Raw genomic sequence first — 18,413 nt, 5'->3', positions numbered from 1 at the left:
TTCACTTGCAGGGGCGCTTCTGTGAGATACAGAGCACACACACCATCTTTCTCTTTGGCTCCAGCCAGACAGTAAACAACTTCCCCACAATCCCCCTGGGGCTCTGCTAAAACACTCCCCTTCTCCCATGACTGTGTTAACCACTCTAGTTGCTGGATGCTTCTGGAGCGCAACACTTCCTGTCTCATGTTCTTGTGTTACTTCTAATAGTTGCTGAATGCTTTTAAAGCAACAGCACTACTTCTGCATGTCACATTTATATTTGGAGTGTGATCAGCTCTGTTTGCATTAATCAATGTGACTTGGAAAGATTATTCAAGTGGCTGTTTGTGGACATTTTTTTACTAGATTTTATCTGTTCTGTTTAATATACTAACATATGTACAATAGTGCCCACTCTGTCGAACACAACCTTGTTAGTAAAAACTGAAGTACTGATGTAGTATTGATGGAAAGCCGTTAACTCGGTGACAATGTCACGGGTGTGTCAAATGTAGCAGACAGTCGTTCTGCAGCTGGTTGCAGAAGGTCACTTTGTTTGGCATTACAGACGCCTTCTTAAATCTGTCTTACTGTAGGACCTAGCAGCTACCTCCCTCCTGCTCTGATTGACACCCTGGCCTGGGTGTTTAAATATTTTCAGTTTGCGGCAGGGAGGGGCCGGTGATATTGGAGCTACTGCAGTCTGCTCACTTCTGCTCTGGTGCTTGGAGAACTTTTGGTGTAATCTCTCTGAAGTCGGGTCAAGCTAAGTTTCCTCCCCCTGTGTTTGTCTCCCTTGTTGTCTTTGGTTTATAGTGGGGACTGACCAGAGCTCACCCCTCTTCCCTTTCCAGGGCCTAGCTCTAGGGATTTACAGGGGTTAGGTTTCCTGTTCAGCAATTGGTGAGGAACCAACATAGGGATGGTAGGGGAGACAGGGTGATATTAGATCATCTAGGAGGTGGTCTCCACTCCCCCTTTCCCTAGTGTCTGGGCTCCCTTCCCCTCATCCTTTTGTGTTGCACTTTCTTTCCTACACTGTGCGTGACAGACAAGAAATGATATACCCATACACCAAACAGAGCACTCTACCATACAGCTTTGCCTCTGCAGCATGGGTAACGTATGCAACGAGCTCTACACAATTAAAATTAAAACTCCTTCCCCTCGGAATGAGTGTGTTTTCGCCTAAATACTGGGGTGTGTGTGTGTGTGTGTGTGTGTATATATGTGTGTATATACATATATATATGTATATACAGTACAGACCAAAAGTTTGGACACACCTTCTCATTTAAAGATTTTTCAGGCCTATGAAAATTGTACATTCACACTGAAGGCATCAAAACTATGAATTAACACATGTGGAATTATATACTTAACAAAAAAGTGTGAAACAACTGAAAATATGTCTTATATTCTAGGTTCTTCAAAGTAGCCACCTTTTGCTTTGATGACTGCTTTGTACACTCTTGGCATTCTCTTGATGAGCTTCAAGAGGTAGTCACCAGAAATGGTTTTCACTTCACAGGTGTGCCCTGTAAGGTTTAATAAGTGGGATTTCTTGCCTTATAAATGGGGTTGGGACCATCAGTTGTGTTGTGCAGAAGTCTGATGGATACACAGCTGATAGTCCTACTGAATAGACTGTTAGAATTTGTATTATGGCAAGAAAAAAGCAGCTAAGTAAAGAAAAACGAGTGGCCATCATTACTTTAAGAAATGAAGGTCAGTCAGTGCGAAAAATTGGGAAAACTTTGAAAGTGTCCCCAAGTGCAGCTGCAAAAACCATCAAGCGCTACAAAGAAACTGGCTCACATGACGACCGCCCAAGGAAAGGAAGACCAAGAGTCACCTCTGCTTCTGAGGATAAGTTTATCCGAGTCACCAGCCTCAGAAATCGCAGCTCAGATTAGAGACCAGGTCAATGCCACACAGAGTTCTAGCAGCAAACACATCTCTTCAACAACTGTTAAGAGGAGACTTTGTGCAGCAGGACTTCATGGTAGAATAGCTGCTAGGAAACCACTGCTAAGGACAGGCAACAAGCAGAAGAGACTTTAGAATGGACATTAGACCAGTGGAAATCTGTGCTTTGGTCTGATGAGTCCAAATTTGAGATCTTTGGTTCCAACCACCTTGTCTTTGTGCGATGCAGAAAAGGTGAACGGATGGACTCTACATGCCTGGTTCCCAATGTGAAGCATGGAGGAGGGGTGTGATGGTGTGGGAGTGCTTTGCTGGTGACACTGTTGGGGATTTATTCAAAATTGAAGGCATACTGAACCAGCATGGCTACCACAGCATCTTGCAGCGGCATGCTATTCCATCCGGTTTGCGTTTAGTTGGACCATCATTTATTTTTCAACAGGACAATGACCCCAAACACACCTCCAGGCTGTGTAAGGGCTATTTGACCAAGAAGGAGAGTGATGGGGTGCTACGCCAGATGACCTGGCCTCCACAGTCATCAGACCTGTACCCAATCGAGATGGTTTAGGGTGAGCTGGACCGCAGAGTGAAGGCAAAAAGGCCAACAAGTGCTAAGCATCTCTGGGAACTCCTTCAAGATTGTTGGGAGACCATTTCCGGTGACTACCTCTTGAAGCTCATCAAGAGAATGCCAAGAGTGTGCAAAGTAGTCATCAAAGCAAAAGGTGGCTACTTTGAAAATATGTCTTATATTCTAGGTTCTTCAGTTGTTTCACACTTTTTTGTTAAGTATATAATTCAACATGTGTTAATTCATAGTTTTGATACCTTCAGTGTGAATGTACAATTTTCATAGTCATGAAAATACAGAAAAATCTTTAAATGAGAAGGTGTGTCCAAACTTTTGGTCTGTACTGTATATATATGTATATATTGTGGCAAAGTCACTGGCAGAATATTGGAGGTGAGATACGTGTCTCTGAGACGTTTTGCTTCAATGATGTAAAACATGGAGGTTTCTTCTGCACATTAGGTGCAGAGAGGGTTAATAGCCAGAGTTACAAGGGCATGCTTTACAGGTGGACTGCTAAGTGCTGGGAGGGAAGCTATCCACCCTATCTCCACTCCAGGACAAGGTTTAAGGGCTATAAAAAGCCAGCCTTTTGACTCAGGTGGTGGTCAGTATTTGGAGGCCAGCTCCAGAGAGAGGAGTGTGGGTTTGTTCCTGCTATCCCTGAACCGTGTGGTTTTTGCTAACACGGAGTGGCCGGACCCCGGCCGGTGCAAGGACTTTGCTGGACTCTTTTCTTATTTTGTTTGCCATTGGGCCGGATGGGCTGTGTTTCTTTTAATCAACTTTACATTGGTTTATGCTGCTCAAATAAACCAACTGAAATTTTAAAGAGACAGTGTTCTGTTTATACCTCAATGCATAGCCGAATGAGCCGATCTACCACAATATATATATATATATATATATATATATATATATATATATATATATATATATATATATATATATATATACACCCACATACTATGGTAATTTTAGCCTGTCGAATGTTATTTTCAGACAGAAAAAAGAGCACTTGCCTATGACATCATATGAACGAAGCACTACATGAAGCCGGAATGTCTTGTTCTGGCCTGTTGTGGAATAATAGATAGGGTCTTTCAAGTGCACATCAAAGTTAGCCTTCAACACCTGTAAGACAATGAGTGTACATAATGTATTCTCCCATGCTGCAGTCCACACCCTCTGTATACACACAAGTTGTGAACTGCTGTCCTTGAAAGCTACAGACACATTGACAATATTCACAAACCAAGCCCTGCATCCATCAGTAATGTGTTATCGCTTTATTAAGTACACAGGGATCAGACAGCAAAGTGACCAGTTTTATTTTCTAGATCTATTTTTTTTTTTCTTTTTTTACAAAAGTGGAATACACGTCATGGTCTATGTACATTAATACTATAATGATGGATCATACAGGACTATTGTTTGCTCCTACAATGGAGAATGACATGTTTATACCAACGTCTAATATTGTAGCAGAAAAGACAAACGTATTGCAAGTTTATTTAGTTCAACTGGTACATAAAGTTCCAGAAACTTTTTCTACTTCCTCAATGGAAATGAATAGTGGTGCTACCTCCTCTTTCTTTTGTTGACGTAATTATTAAAGGGAACCTGTCACCAGGTTTTCCCATTATATAGTACGGCCACCACATTTAAGGCCTCTTTTACACTATTCTAGTAAGCTGTGTGTATGTCTCCAGTCCCCTCTGCATGGCACTAAAGATAACTTTTTTTTATATCCCCATATAGTTCGATCTGATGGGCATCGCTGGTCTTGCTTCGGCACCTTCTCTCTCATTGCAAGTTCCATCCTTCTACCCTGTTTCATGTGGATGATGCATCCTACATCATTCACATAGTGTCCCCCAGTCGCACTCCTTTGCAGGCGTACTTCTCTCTGCCTTGCTTCGGTCAGAGCAAAGTACTGTAATACGCATGTGCAGGAAGAGGCCAAAGAGCTCAGAAGACCTGGAAGTAAAGTCATCGTGTGGCGCCCTGCTGCGCATTCGTGCCACAGAACCCAGAAGGGTGCATGGATGGACTTCTCCACAAGAGGCCCTCACACATTCACACACCTCCACCCTACCACCTCAGATCAGCAGAGGGAGCCCGTTAGGGATATATATAGGGAGGGTGGAGCCAGGCAGCTCAGATTAGTGTTCAGAGACAGAGAGGAACACAGCTCAGAGTGAGCAGAGAGCGTGCTGACACTCAGAGAGCAGTGAAGAGGCAGCGAGCTGGCTGCTATGCTTAGGCGAGCCAAGGCCTACAGCACGTGTGAAAGCCTAGTGAGGGCCTTGAGTGGGCCGAAGGCAGAGAGGAGAAGGAAGAAGTAGCAAGGGGGCAGAGGAGCATACCAGGCTCACCCTGATATATATACCGGACAACGGGTCCATGCCTACAGGGACCCTTTATACCCAGTAGGAACCACTGGAACCCCTGGAGGACTACAGGTCCCAGGTTCACCAAACACTGACTACAGTACCAGGGCTAGGAGTCACGGAGGTCCCAGCGTCCAGGGAGAGTGATCTCCAAAGACAAGGCCCTATCACCAGGTCAGCAGGTGCAAAGAGAGACTAACCAAGCTAGGCCTAGCTCCAGGCAGGTCAGAAGCTTAGAGAATAAAGCAACGGATCAGGAGGCCCTATACTCGCTCACTGGGGAGAGAGTCTGAAAGTGTGCCTTTCACCTGGAGTACCCTGGACCGTGCCTGCAACACCACCAGTAAAGGTACTGAAGCTTACCCCCGTGTGAGTGTCCTTCTTTCCTCCGGGATCGTCCTGCCGTCTTTCCCCTGCACCACCATCCATTACACCCCACGCAACCCTGGAGCTAGCTCTACCTGTGGAGAGCCACACCATCCCTGCTGCCGTAACACCAGCTCCAGAGGACTGCTCCGCAGCGGCGGCACCCCCTTAGCCGCATTCCACAGGTGGCGTCACGAACACTTTAAATCTCTTATAAATATCCCCCCCTTTTACTGACCGCCCTGGGTCATGGACCGGGCCGGCTACCGTGATATCCCCCGGCAAACAGAGGCCCGGCTGCCGAGTACCCCACGGCCCAGGGGGCGAGTCAGCCTCATGCGCACTACAGGGGGATAATAAAATGTATTTTTTTGTGCTTTGCAGAGGAGATTGAGGATTTATATAAAACATAATAGGATAGTGTAAACTAGGCCTCCAAAGTGGTGGCTGTACTTTATATTTGGAAAATCTGGTGATAGGTTCTCTTTAAAGGGGTTGTCCAAGATTTGAAAAAGACAAATGTGCAGCATCTGAAACAACGGATACTGGAAGCCTGTGCTAGCATTTCTTCTGTGGTGTTGCTATCAGCGTGTGAAGAGTGGGAGAAGAGGGTTGCATTCACAATCCAACACAATGGGCAGCACTTTGAACACATTTTATAAGTGGTCATAAACTTGTAAAACCTCATGAAAGAATAAAGTTACGTTAAAACCAAGCACACAATTGTTTTTCTTATGGAATTCTCAATAAGTTTGATGTGTCACATGACCCTCTTCCCATTGAAAAAATTAAAGTTGGATGCAAAATGGCCGACTTCAAAATGGCCACCATGGTCACCACCCATCTGGAAAAGTTTTCTCCCTCCCATATACTAATGTGCCACAAACAGGAAGTTGATATCACCAACCATTCCCATTTAATTTAGGTGTATCCATATAAATGGCCCACCCTGTACTTCTCCATTAAACTCTATGAGGATCTGTATAAAGCGGATGACACGCTGAAGACTTACTCTGCACTTCAGTTTTTTAATGGAGTTTCATCCATTTTGAACTGATGCATAAAGAGGTTATAGATAAAAAAAAAGTTTAGCCAATCTACCTGCTTCAGTGAAAAACGAGGATGAGAAAAAAAATGGAAACTACTAGGATGCAACTAAGATGACACCTAAGAATAATATTAGTCCATTTCCCTTGGTTGTTCACATTCACACATGTATGTGAATGTAGCTTTAGGCCACAGCCCCACTATCAGTATTCGGTCAGTATTTTTTCTCAGGAGTGGGAGCCAAAACCAGGAGTGGGTGATAAATGCAGAATTGGTGATTTGTTTCTATTATACCTTTTCTCTGATTGTTCCTCACCTGGTTTTGGCTCCCACTCCTGAGAAAAATACTGACCGAATACTGACCAAGTACTGATAGTGGGGCCGTGGCCTTAATGTAAATCTCTGAGCGCCATGTTCTGAGTCTCATAGACCTACATTAAAAGAGTGACCTCCGAACCACACAGAAGCACTATGTGAGCCGGCTGGTCACCACTGCGGTCATCATGATGCAGGAGAGGGACTGGAGCAGCGCTGGAAACGGTAGAAAACAACGACTGGTAAGTATTTTAATGCACACACTGTATATACATTACTGATGGCTAACCGAGGGGGCAATCAAAGAAAAAAACACAAGAATGCTCCTTAAACTTTAATGGTATTACTGCCAAATCACATAGGATTAATGTTGATGGACTAAGCCAATTTCGTCCAAGATAAACATGGAAAATTCTGAAGAGGTTATGGGTGACGGTAACATGTTTATAAGCCTCTCATAACGCTCTTGAAAACTGACGACAAATTAACATCAATGTGCATCAGTTTTTTAATGAATCTTCCATTTATCTCAACAGTAATAAAAAAATGATGACAGATACTGTATAAAGAATAATTATGAATAAAAGCAATAAAATCATTACATTTGGCCAACGGCTGATAAAATTGATGCACATTGGTATCTACTGCAAATCTGAAAATAAAGGTCCATTTACACAGGCCAATAATCGCCAAATGAGTGTTCATAAGATTGCCCATTCCAGATCAATGGCCCATGTGAGCATGCTGCTTATCAGCTGGTGAACTCACAAAATGCTTGTTCGTCAGCTGGATTGATTCCTTTATGGATCGATTTAATCATCAATCTTGGCAGCACATCGCCCTGTGTAAAAATGCTTGCTGCATGATGACAGAACCATTGTATTAACCATCGTTATGTCTGTATACAGTTTTGTCGGTCCATGTGAACAGGGCCATAAATGAAATAAATCAATTTTTATGTAGTTGATTGGTGCTGGTTTATGGGCAGAAATCGGCCCATTAAAGCAATGAGAATAGAAAATTGAGATGGCTCCTGATTTGTTAATTGATATAGGGATTATTCATTCATACTTTTAGACATTTCTTGTTTTACATTTTATAAGAACTAAAAATAAATGTGTGAAATGAAAAAGTAAGGGTTAAAAAAAAACATGTAAAATAAACATAAAAATTACTTTTTTTTGTAATTAATGTATTAAAACTGCACCAAAAATCTGTAGTTTGAATCTAAGAGCCATATTATATTGCATTTTGTGAAATATCTAAACAAGCGTGAGCACCACCAGGGGTGACTATACGTGGTGTTACATATCACACTGTGCATGGAGAATACAAAAACACTATTTTGTGTGTCCGCAGAAAGTAAGGCCTCAACTCTTTAATGCTCTTTCACACATCAGTCTTTTTGGTGTGTGCTATCCGTTATTTTTACTGATGGGTCACGGACCCATTACAATGATGCTACGTTCACGCGACCTTTTAAAAAATCGTCTGAGTTTCATCCATATTTTTTCTCATCTGTCATCCGTTTGTAATCTGTTTTTATACAGTAGCAGATACTAAAAATGTACAAGATCAAACACAGTTTTCTATGTTAAAGAATTGCAACGTATCTGTACAAATCAGAGGCTACATGGTGGCTCCGTTTGGAATCTGATTGCTTTGAGCAACCATAGACTTGAGTGGGCGAGTCTCATCCGACAAACGGAAGAAACTAGTGCATATTGTAACTTTTTTCATGTGTCGTTTCAGTACATGTAAAAATCATACATCTGCGCTGCCGCACTAAATACCACTGATTTGAGTGCTGTTCCGACAGCAACACGTGTGGTTTTTTTAATGTTTTTTTTACAGTCAATAAAACGGTTATGTGAGCAGCTCGATAGACTATAATGGATACGTATTCTACCAGATAGAACACGGACATGAAAAGCGGATGTTTGATTGACGTCTTATTCTGCTTTTTTCTAGGTATCTGCTTCTATCCTCCCACTTAATCTAATATTGAGCGTGGACAGACTCCAGGAGTATGACAGCTTGCAAGCCAACAGAAAGACACTTGCAATGTCTCATGCTTGGGTTTTATTGATTCGAATAGTAATTTGAAATGATTCCATACAATTTTTTCAGTAAAGATGCCATTATTGGCGAGCTCATAGCAGGTCTTGGTTTGGTTTGCATATGTATAATATTATGACTGGGCTATGCAATGTACATTAATGGTCATAACTCCTGTATTCTGAAGGGAACTTCTCTCCTTTTGTCTCTCTGGTCCACCCATATCATAAGGGTTTGTAAACTAATAAAAACGATTTGGTACATTAAAATGGGTTTTCCGGGTTTATCACGAAAGTCTGCAGTCACTTAATTTGATTGCAAACTTGTGAATTGCCGTAGCACGCACAGTGCATGCTGTCAGGATTCTCCGGTGCTGGCAGTAAGACCGGGTGGTATTGTGATCGCAAGTATGCAATATGCATACTCCTCGCCATATTCTGACTAAACGTGCGCAGCCTCGCTTAATTCACTTGTATTGAGTGAGGCAGCACAAGTCTAGTCGGAATGTGCCCGGGAGTATGCATTTCAGGATTGGAGAATCCTGACAGTGCACTCTGCGGGATGGGGGGGATTAACAAGTCTGCAGTCATAGAGTGACTGCAGACTTTCATGCCATGCCTGTACAACCCCTTTAATCAATATACAGATCAATCTAAAATATATTCATGATACTAAAAATATTTAATATGTATTTTTGAGTTGATCGGTTACCCTCAAATCAATTCAACATTCTTTGAATTAACTTATTTGATGCTGAATATTATACACAGTGTCTTAGTTTTGCCTTTAGCAAAATAATTCTAATTTCTGATGTATGCGCTCACATTCCAGATGCCTTGAATACATCATCAAAGAGAGGTCGGATATCTTGGTATACATGGCTTGGCAAATAAAATAGTCTGATACCCACAGTATGAAACACACACTCTGAAAAGCTTTCAAACCTACTGTACAGATCCTACAAAATACCAATAATGCCTTAGTCAAGATTCTATTAAACTCAGCATGTCTACTGCAGAGCTGGGGCCCTGGTTTACTCCCCCTAAGGCATACAGCCTGTTCTTCAAGACGATTGTAGCGCAGGCACATCGGGGGTTCGGCATGGAACTCAAGTTTTCCCACCTGTTCTTCAATGGATGGAAGATCTCCGTTGTTTCCAAAACGGAAGGTTGGTTTCCTAAAGAGAAACAGAATTCAATTATAACTATTCGTGGAATGTTTAATATTAATATATAATAAGTAGTGACTTGTATCTCACATTTCTCAGGGTAAAGCATCTGGAAGTAAGCTGCATTTTTGTGCCTATGTCAGTATTTTAATGGAATCAGAATACCTTCAATTAATCTTTAAGTTATACCTGTCATTTGCAAACCCTGTGTAATGTATGCAGACAATCTGCATTCTGTATAACGTGCCCATCCTTACGGCCACAAACGGAAATATTCTGTCTATTCTTGTTATGTCATAATGTTAGATTCAATGAGATTAAGATATTGCGACAATGAGAATCTACTTGGTATTAGTACAGTAGAAGTGAATATTATCTAGTGTTTTTATCCTTACCAAGGCCTCCACCCACAACAACTCTCCCATGTATTGCCCCCGCAACAAAATCAGCTCTTCTTTTTCTTAGAAAGCAGGAACGATCTGTCTTCATCCAGCCCCCTGAAAATAAAAAAGATATAAGCTCCTGGGAATTTCTTTTGACCAGTTAAACATAAAGAATAAATCAGTGAATCTGGCAACTTTAGGGCACTAAAAAGTTCATAAAGAGTAACTATAGTTTTAATTATTTTTTATAAATCAATAATAAACGTGAACATTAGATAATCTATCTTATTAGAGAAATCTTTCTCCTTCTGAACTGATCCCTCATTCTCAAAATTTCCAATTCCTGGGTAATGTGTCTTCAGTGAATACAGATTCTCCCATTACTGAGATAGGAGATGACAATTGGTGCTTATAAAGTTCTATGGAGAACAGCATCTGTCATTTCAAGAGAACTTACAGCACAATGTCTGTGCCTGTCTCTGGCCCCTCTCTCCTCATCTCGCCTCCCCTCGCCATAAAATCTTATGAGCATCAACTATCATCTCCTATGTCAGTAATAGGAAAGTCTGTCTTCACTAAATCCAGATTTTAATTGAGAATAAATGATCAGTCCTGGGGGAGAAAGAAGGAAACTTATCTAAAAAGATACAGTACAGACCAAAAGTTTGGACACACCTTATCATTTAAAGATTTTTCTTTTTTTTCATGACTACGACAATTGTACATTCACACTGAAGGCATCAAAACTATGAATTAACACGTGGAATTATATACTTAACAAAAAAGTGTGAAACAACTGAAATTATGTCTTATATTCTAGGTTCTTTAAAGTAGCCACCTTTTGCTTTGCTGACTGCTTTGCTCACTCTTGGCATTCTCTTGATGACCTTCAAGAGGTAGTCACCGGAAATGGTCTTCCAACAATCTTGATGGAGTTCCCAGAGATGCTTAGCACTTGTTGGCCCTTTTGCCTTCACTCTGCAGTCCAGCTCACCCCAAACCATCTCGATTGGGTTCAGGTCTGGTGATTGTGGAGGCCAGGTCAACTGGCGTAGCACCCCATCATTCTCCTTCTTGGTCAAATAGCCCTTACACAGCCTGGAGGTGTGTTTGGGGTCATTGTCCTGTTGAAAAATAAATAATGGTCCAACTAAACGCAAACCGGATGGAATAGCTTGCCGCTGCAAGATGCTGTGGTAGCCATGCTGGTTCAGTATGCCTTCAATTTTGAATAAATCCCCAACAGTGTCACCAGCAAAGCACCCCCACACCATCACACCTCCTCCTCCATGCTTCACTGTGGGAACCAGGCATGTAGAGTCCATCCGTTCACCTTTTCTGCGTCGCACAAAGACACAGTGGTTGGAACCAAAGATCTCAAATTTGGACTCATCAGACCAAAGCACAGATTTCCACTGGTCTAATGTCCATTCCTTGTGTTCTTTAGCCCAAACAAGTCTCTTCTGCTTGTTGCCTGTCCTTAGAAGTGGTTTCCTAGTAGATATTTTACCATGAAGGCCTGTTACACAAAGTCTCCTCTTAACAGTTGTTGAAGAGATGTCTGCTGCTAGAACTCTGTGTGGCATTGACCTGGTCTCTAATCTGAGCTGCTGTTAACCTGTGATTTCTGAGGCTGGTGACTCGGATAAACTTATCCTCAGAAGCAGAGGTGACTCTTGGTCTTCCTTTCATGGGGCCGTCCTCATGTGAGCCAGTTTCTTTGTAGCGCTTGATGGTTTTTGTAACTGCACTTGGGGACACTTTCAAAGTTTGCCCAATTTTTCGGACTGACTGACCTTCATTTCTTAAAGTAATGATGGCCACTCGTTTTTCTTTACTCAGAATTTGTATTATGGCAAGAAAAAAGCAGCTAACAGTCTATTCAGTAGGACTATCAGCTGTGTATCCACCTGACTTCTGCACACCACAACTGATGGTCCCAACCCCATTTATAAGGCAAGAAATCCCACTTATTAAACCTGACAGGGCACACCGGTGAAGTGAAAACCATTTCCGGTGACTACCTCTTGAAGCTCATCAAGAGAATGCCAAGAGTGTGCAAAGCAGTCATCAAAGCAAAAGGTGGCTACTTTGAAGAACCTAGAATATAAGACATATTTTCAGTTGTTTCACACTTTTTTGTTAAGTATATAATTCCACATGTGTTAATTCATAGTTTTGATGCCTTCAGTGTGAATGTACAATTTTCATAGTCATGAAAATACAGAAAAATCTTTAAATGAGAAGGCGTGTCCAAACTTTTGGTCTGTACTGTATATTACAAAGTTTATTTTCATGTGTACTCTTGATTAATGAAACAAATTAAAGCCGCTACTCTTTAAAATAGAGTCAAACAGATCCTGTTCTTCACATGTACCGGTACATGAAAAAGTCTTTTGTTTGTCCTGTTGTGATTTCCATTTGCTGAATATGCAAGAAATGGGAATATTTGATTGGTCAATATTGGCACCACATCAAAGTATACACCATCGTTTTAATTTCTATTTCATAAATTAATAGTACATGTGAAAAATAAGAAACTTTGTAATACACTGCTCAAAAAAATAAAGGGAACACTTAAACAACAGAATATAACTCCAAGTAAATCAAACTTCTGTGAAATCAAACTGTCCACTTAGGAAGCAACATTGATTGACAATCAATTTCACATGCTGTTGTGCAAATGGAATAGACAATAGATGGAAATTATTGGCAATTATCAAGACACCCTCAATAAATGAGTGGTTCTGCAGGTGGGGACCACAGACCACATCTCAGTACCAATGCTTTCTGGCTGATGTTTTGGTCACTTTTGAATGTTGGTTGTGCTTTCACACTCGTGGTAGCATGAGACGGAAATAAATAAACAGTTAATCTGTAATCATGAGTACAATTGAAGATATGAGCGTCGTTGCTACATTGGCAGACTTGATGTACAGTGACATGATGAGGTCACTGTGGCGCCCCTGAGGTTCAGTCGCCACAGAGGTACTGCACCTCACCCGGAGGTGTGGTGTCTCCTTTCTCTCAGGTAAGGAGGGAGTGCTGCACAGAACCCCAAAACACCCGTATCCAAAACTACACTGCTCCAGGCCCGCTGGAGGAGCAACATGCAGAGCGCAGCTGCTGAGCCCTGACCCTGGCTCGAGTGGGGGGGGACCCAAAGGTAGGGGGAACCAGTAGTGGGTGTGGGTGGAGGAAGTAGTTAGAGGGAGCACTTTGGTAGGAGTATAAATAGGGGTAGCCATCTTAAGGTGGCAAGTCAGTTCTAGGGAGCAGTTCAGAAGAACAGTCCGGGAGCAGAGTCTCATTAGGAGATCTGCTCCACAAGAAGGGCCAAGTCAGGAGGCCCAGGAGGGGAGCAGGGAGTAGGCTCTGTTTTAAGAAGGGATTCTAGGGGGTACGGCACGTGCAGGACGGCACCCGTATGCCCCGCATCTGTCAGAAGACAGAGGGATCGTAGCCGCATTCTAGTTCCCTGAGGGTCAAGCAAGTCTGTGTAACTCCAACGGACAGGAGGGACTTCAGAGTACCCGAACAGGACTGAGAGTGGGCAGCGCAGAGCAGGAGGGAGAAAGACCAGTACGAAGACGGTCAAAATAGGAACACGAGAAAGTGGGGTTCTGCCAGGTATTCCCAAGTTGACTGAGGAAGGATTGAAACCCTGCCCGGTGAACGCAGCGCGACGCGGGAGGCCTTTACCTGTACAGTGTTATGATCTGCTACAAGAACTAAGGAAAGATAGGAAAACTGTCCCTACAATAGGACTAAGCTGATTCACTACGATGCAGCGGGCAACCTGTTCCTTGTGAACAGACCCGCCTTCATCCTCAACTAGTCTGAACGCAGACCTATAGATATAAGGAAGGGGTCCCTAAAAGTACTAAGAACTGGGACAAAATTGGACACCTCCTAGCAGAAGTTGTAGCAGAGCAAAAAGACAAACAGACAAAAATACTTAGAGGTCCAAGGACCAAGCAAACTATAGAGATAGGTACAAATCACCTGGCTAGATTAAGAGTCAAAGTAACACTGAAGTCCAGCAAAGCCAGAAGGGTGGAGCTGGAATAAATAGGCAGCAGGTCACGTGACCACAAAATAGAAAAAAACTAACAGGAGGGTTCTAACAGTACCCCCTCTTCTATGAGGATCCTCCGGATCCTCCAGGCCTATCAGGAAACCTCCTGTGAAACGCTCTGATAAGTCTAGGAGCAGAGACATCATCTGCCCTTACCCAGGAGTTATCCTCAGGACCGAAACCTTTCCAAGAGACGAGATACTGCAATCTCCCTCTATACCTTCTGGAATTCAGGATACGAGAAATTTTATATTCACCGTCTTCCACCACCGGAGGAACTGTGACAGTGGCATCCCTATCCGATACATCAGCTTTTTTCAACAAGGAAACATGAAACACCGGATTAATCTTCCAGGAGGAGGGAACCTCCAACCTAACAGCAGACTGGTTAACCACCTGAAGCACCTTAAATGGTCCCACAAACTTCGGACCCAATTTCTTAGACGGAATCCTCAACCGCCAATTCTTTGAGGACAACCAAACCATGTCACCAACAGTAAACAAAACCTCTTGATGTTTCCTGTTAAAATACTTCTTAGACTTTTTGTTAGCCTCTTGAAGGTTACAGCGTACATCAGTCCAAACTCTCTCCAAATCACTGGAAAAATTCTCCTCCTCCGGCACAGCCGACACCAATTTGGAGAACGAACCAAACGACGGATGTCTCCCAGTACAACAAAAAAACGGAGAACACCCAGCAGAAGAGGATGTATGGTTGTTAAGCGCAAATTCAGCAAGTGGCAGAAACTCAGACCACCACTCTTGATTGCCACAAAACAACGCAAAAACTGCTCAACATCCTGGTTCTTTCTTTCTGTCTGTCCATTAGACTCAGGATGATACCCAGATGAAAATGACAAATGGACTCCCAACCTGTCACAAAAGGCACGCCAAAAACGAGCCACAAACTGAGGTCCCCCAAATCAGAAACAATGTTGGTGGGAACGCCATGGAGTCTGACAATTTCCTTAACAAAAGCCTTAGCGAGTGTCTTAGCGCAGGGTAGTTTAATGAAAGGAACCAAGTGACACATCTTGCTAAAACGGTCCACGACCACCCAGATGACAGTGAAACCCTCGGACACAGGAAGGTCAGTAATAAAATCCATTGCAAGATGCGTCCAAGGTGCACTAGGAACCTCCAGAGGGCAAAGCAACCCCACAGCAGGAGCATGTGAAGCCTTTGATCTAGCACACACCGTACATTGATGCACCCATTTAATGATTTCCTTCTGCCACCCAGGCCACCAAAAACTGCGACCTACCAGTCTCTTAGTCTCAGAAATTCCTGGATGACCTGCCAACCGAGACTCATGATACTCCACAAACAACTCTCTCCTAAAGGTTCTAGGTACAAACAACCTCCCATGGGGAGTGTTAGATGGGGCATCCTCCTGGGCTTTCAGAATCCCATCTTCCACAACGGAGTCCAATGCTGCTATCACAACTCCTTCCTGTAAAATGCTCTCCTCCTCCTCGGTACCAACCATGGGAGAAAAGCTGCGAGATAAAGCATCAGCTTTAACATTCTTAGTACCCGGGATGTAAGTAACAGAAAAATTAAACCGCGAAAAAAACAGTGCCCACCTAGCCTGACGGGCATTCAAGCGCTTGGCAGCATCTAGATAGATCAGATTCTTATGATCAGTGAAAACCTGAATGGGAAATTTAGCACCTTCCAAGAAATGACGCCAATGTTCAAATTCGAGTTTGATAGCCAGCAATTCCCGATTACCAACATCGTAATTAAGTTCGGTTTCAGAATTTTTTTTCGAAAAAAAAGCACAGGGATGAACCCCATCCTTGTTCTCCTGAAACAAAACCGCACAGACCCCTACCGAAGAAGCATCAACCTCGACCAAAAAAGGCTTGGTCTCATCAGGCTGCATAAGGATGGGGGCAAAACTGAACCTCTCCTTGAGATACACAAAAGCTTCAATGGCCTCAGTAGTCCACTGGACCGTATTCGCACCTTTCCTGGTGAGATCGGTCAGCGGCTTAACAATTATAGAAAAATTCTTAATGATTTTTTCTGTAATAATTGGTGAAACCCAAAAATCTCTGTATCGATTTTAAACCAATAGGCCTAGGCCATTCCTGCACAGCCTGAACCTTCACCGGGTCCATCTCAAAGCCCTCGCTGGAGATAATGTAGCCCAAAAAACTAATTCTCAGCACAGCGAACTCGCATTTCTCCAGCTTAGCAAAAAGTGAATTGTCACTTAATAACTGCAATACCTCAAGTACGCTCTGCCAATGAGACTCCAGATCTGGCGAATAAATCAAAATGTCATCCAAATACACCACCACATTCTTACCAATCAAAGGTCTCAGGATGTCATTAATAAGGTTCTGAAAAAACGCTGGTGCATTGGTAAGACCAAAAGGCATAACCAGATTCTCAAAATGACCCACTGGAGTGTTAAAAGCAGTCTTCCATTTATCACCCTCCTTCATTCGCAACAAATTGTATGCCCCCCGGAGATCAATTTTAGAGAACCACTTGGCCCCCACTAACTGGTTATACAAGTCAGGAATTAACGGCAGTGGGTAGGAATTGCGTACGGTAATTTTATTAATTTCTCGAAAGTCCAGACATGGATGTAAACCGCCGTCTTTTTTTTTTACAAAAAAAAATCCAACAGCCACAGGTGACTTAGAAGGTCTAATGTGACCAGCAGCCTAGCTCGTCTGTATGTATTCCTCCAAGGCTTTTCTTTCAGGGATAGTAAGATTAAATAAGCGACTCTTGGGAAGAGTAGCTCCAGGAACAAACTCAATGGTGCAATCATAGTCCATATGAGGAGGTAGAATTTGCGACTCCTCCTCTGAAAAAACCTTCCACAAATCCTGAATAGGTACAGGTAATTCCCCTCTTTCCACAGCAGTAATGCGACCATTACAACATTTATCATAACACTTAGGACTCCAAGATTTAATCTCATTAGTAGACCAGTCCAGTAAAGGATTGTGCAGTTTTAACCAAGGCAAACCTAACACTACTGGAGAAGGTAAATTATTTAATACCACTAAATCCAAATTCTTATCGTGAATACCATTAATAGTGAGGGGAAATTCAAAAACCTTGTGAGTAACACATTTCAAAGGAGTGTTATCAACAGCAACCACAGAAATAGGAGATGACAAAGGTTTAGGTTCCAATTTAAGTTTTTCCAAAAATCCCTTATCAATCACATTCAGTGTAGAACCACAATACACAAATACCTGAAATTCAATCAACTCCTCCTGCAATGAGGTACTCCCTGAAAGAAATACTCCCTTAGAATTTAAACAAGCAATACGGGCGTAACTGACCTTTTTTTTTTCTTTGTTTAACAGAAGCTCACAGTTCTTAACAAAATGGTCATATTTACCACAGTAAAAACACAATCCCTTGGAAAACCTGCGGTCTTTTTCCTGAGAGCGGAGTGGCATCGCCCCAATCTCCATCGGTTCTCCGTCGTCCGAGCAGACCCTCTGATGACTAGGAGCTGCCATAGCAGGAGTTTTCTCCTCATTAACCCTGGCACGCAGTCTCCTGTCCACCCGTATTGCTAATTGTATGGCTTCTTGCAAGTTTCCAGGTGCAGGGAAAGCAATCGGCAGATCCTTAACCCTTTCACTTAGACCAGCAAGAAACAAACATTTTAACGGTGAATCATTCCTTCTCACTTCAGAAGACCACCTTCTGAAGTGTGTACAATAATTTTCAACATCCCCTGACCTCTGCTTTAAACGTCTCAGTTGTGTCTCAGCAGAAGAGACTCGATCAGGATCGTCATACAGCAACCCCATAGCAGAGAAAAAATCTTCCACTGATCTAAAACACGGATCATTAGGTTGGAGAGAAAAGGCCCATCCCTGTGGTTCCTTGCGCAAAAGTGACATGATAAACCCAATGCGCTGTGATTCATTCCCAGAGGACCTGGGTCTCAAATGAAAATATAATAAACAAGCATTTTTAAAGGAAAAAAAATCTTGTTGTTTACCATAAAAAAAATCAGGCAGTCCTACCTTCGGTTCAACAAAATGCGCTCCAGGACAGCTACTCACGTGTTGCTGGAGCTCGGCCACCTCAAGAGACAATCCCTGTAGGCGTTGAGCCAATTCCTGAACAGACA

General features: G+C 42.7%; 1 protein-coding gene across 2 annotated transcripts in view; it reads right to left on the bottom strand.

Moving 5' to 3' along the window:
- The window catches only part of KLHDC8A (kelch domain containing 8A), a 210,019-nt gene that overhangs the window by 113,008 nt on the left and 78,598 nt on the right, over window positions 1–18,413 (bottom strand). Inside the window, exons 5-6 of one of the 2 annotated variants that reach the window (XM_073666984.1) lie at window positions 10,228–10,329; window positions 9,787–9,841 (exon numbers count right to left, since the gene is read on the bottom strand). In XM_073666984.1, coding sequence (XP_073523085.1) covers window positions 9,787–9,841; window positions 10,228–10,329 — 157 coding nt within the window. Of the gene's footprint in view, window positions 1–3,750; window positions 9,842–10,227; window positions 10,330–18,413 lie in introns of those variants that run through there. The other variant, XM_073666983.1, reaches the window with a different exon arrangement.

Source organism: Phyllobates terribilis, unplaced genomic scaffold (assembly GCF_046119375.1).
Source record: "Phyllobates terribilis strain yellow unplaced genomic scaffold, ASM4611937v1 Scaffold_2__4_contigs__length_985480577, whole genome shotgun sequence".
NCBI classification, from domain to species: Eukaryota; Metazoa; Chordata; class Amphibia; order Anura; family Dendrobatidae; genus Phyllobates; species Phyllobates terribilis.
Note: the sequence above shows the minus strand (reverse complement) of the source record. Positions and strands in the feature narration are given on the sequence as shown.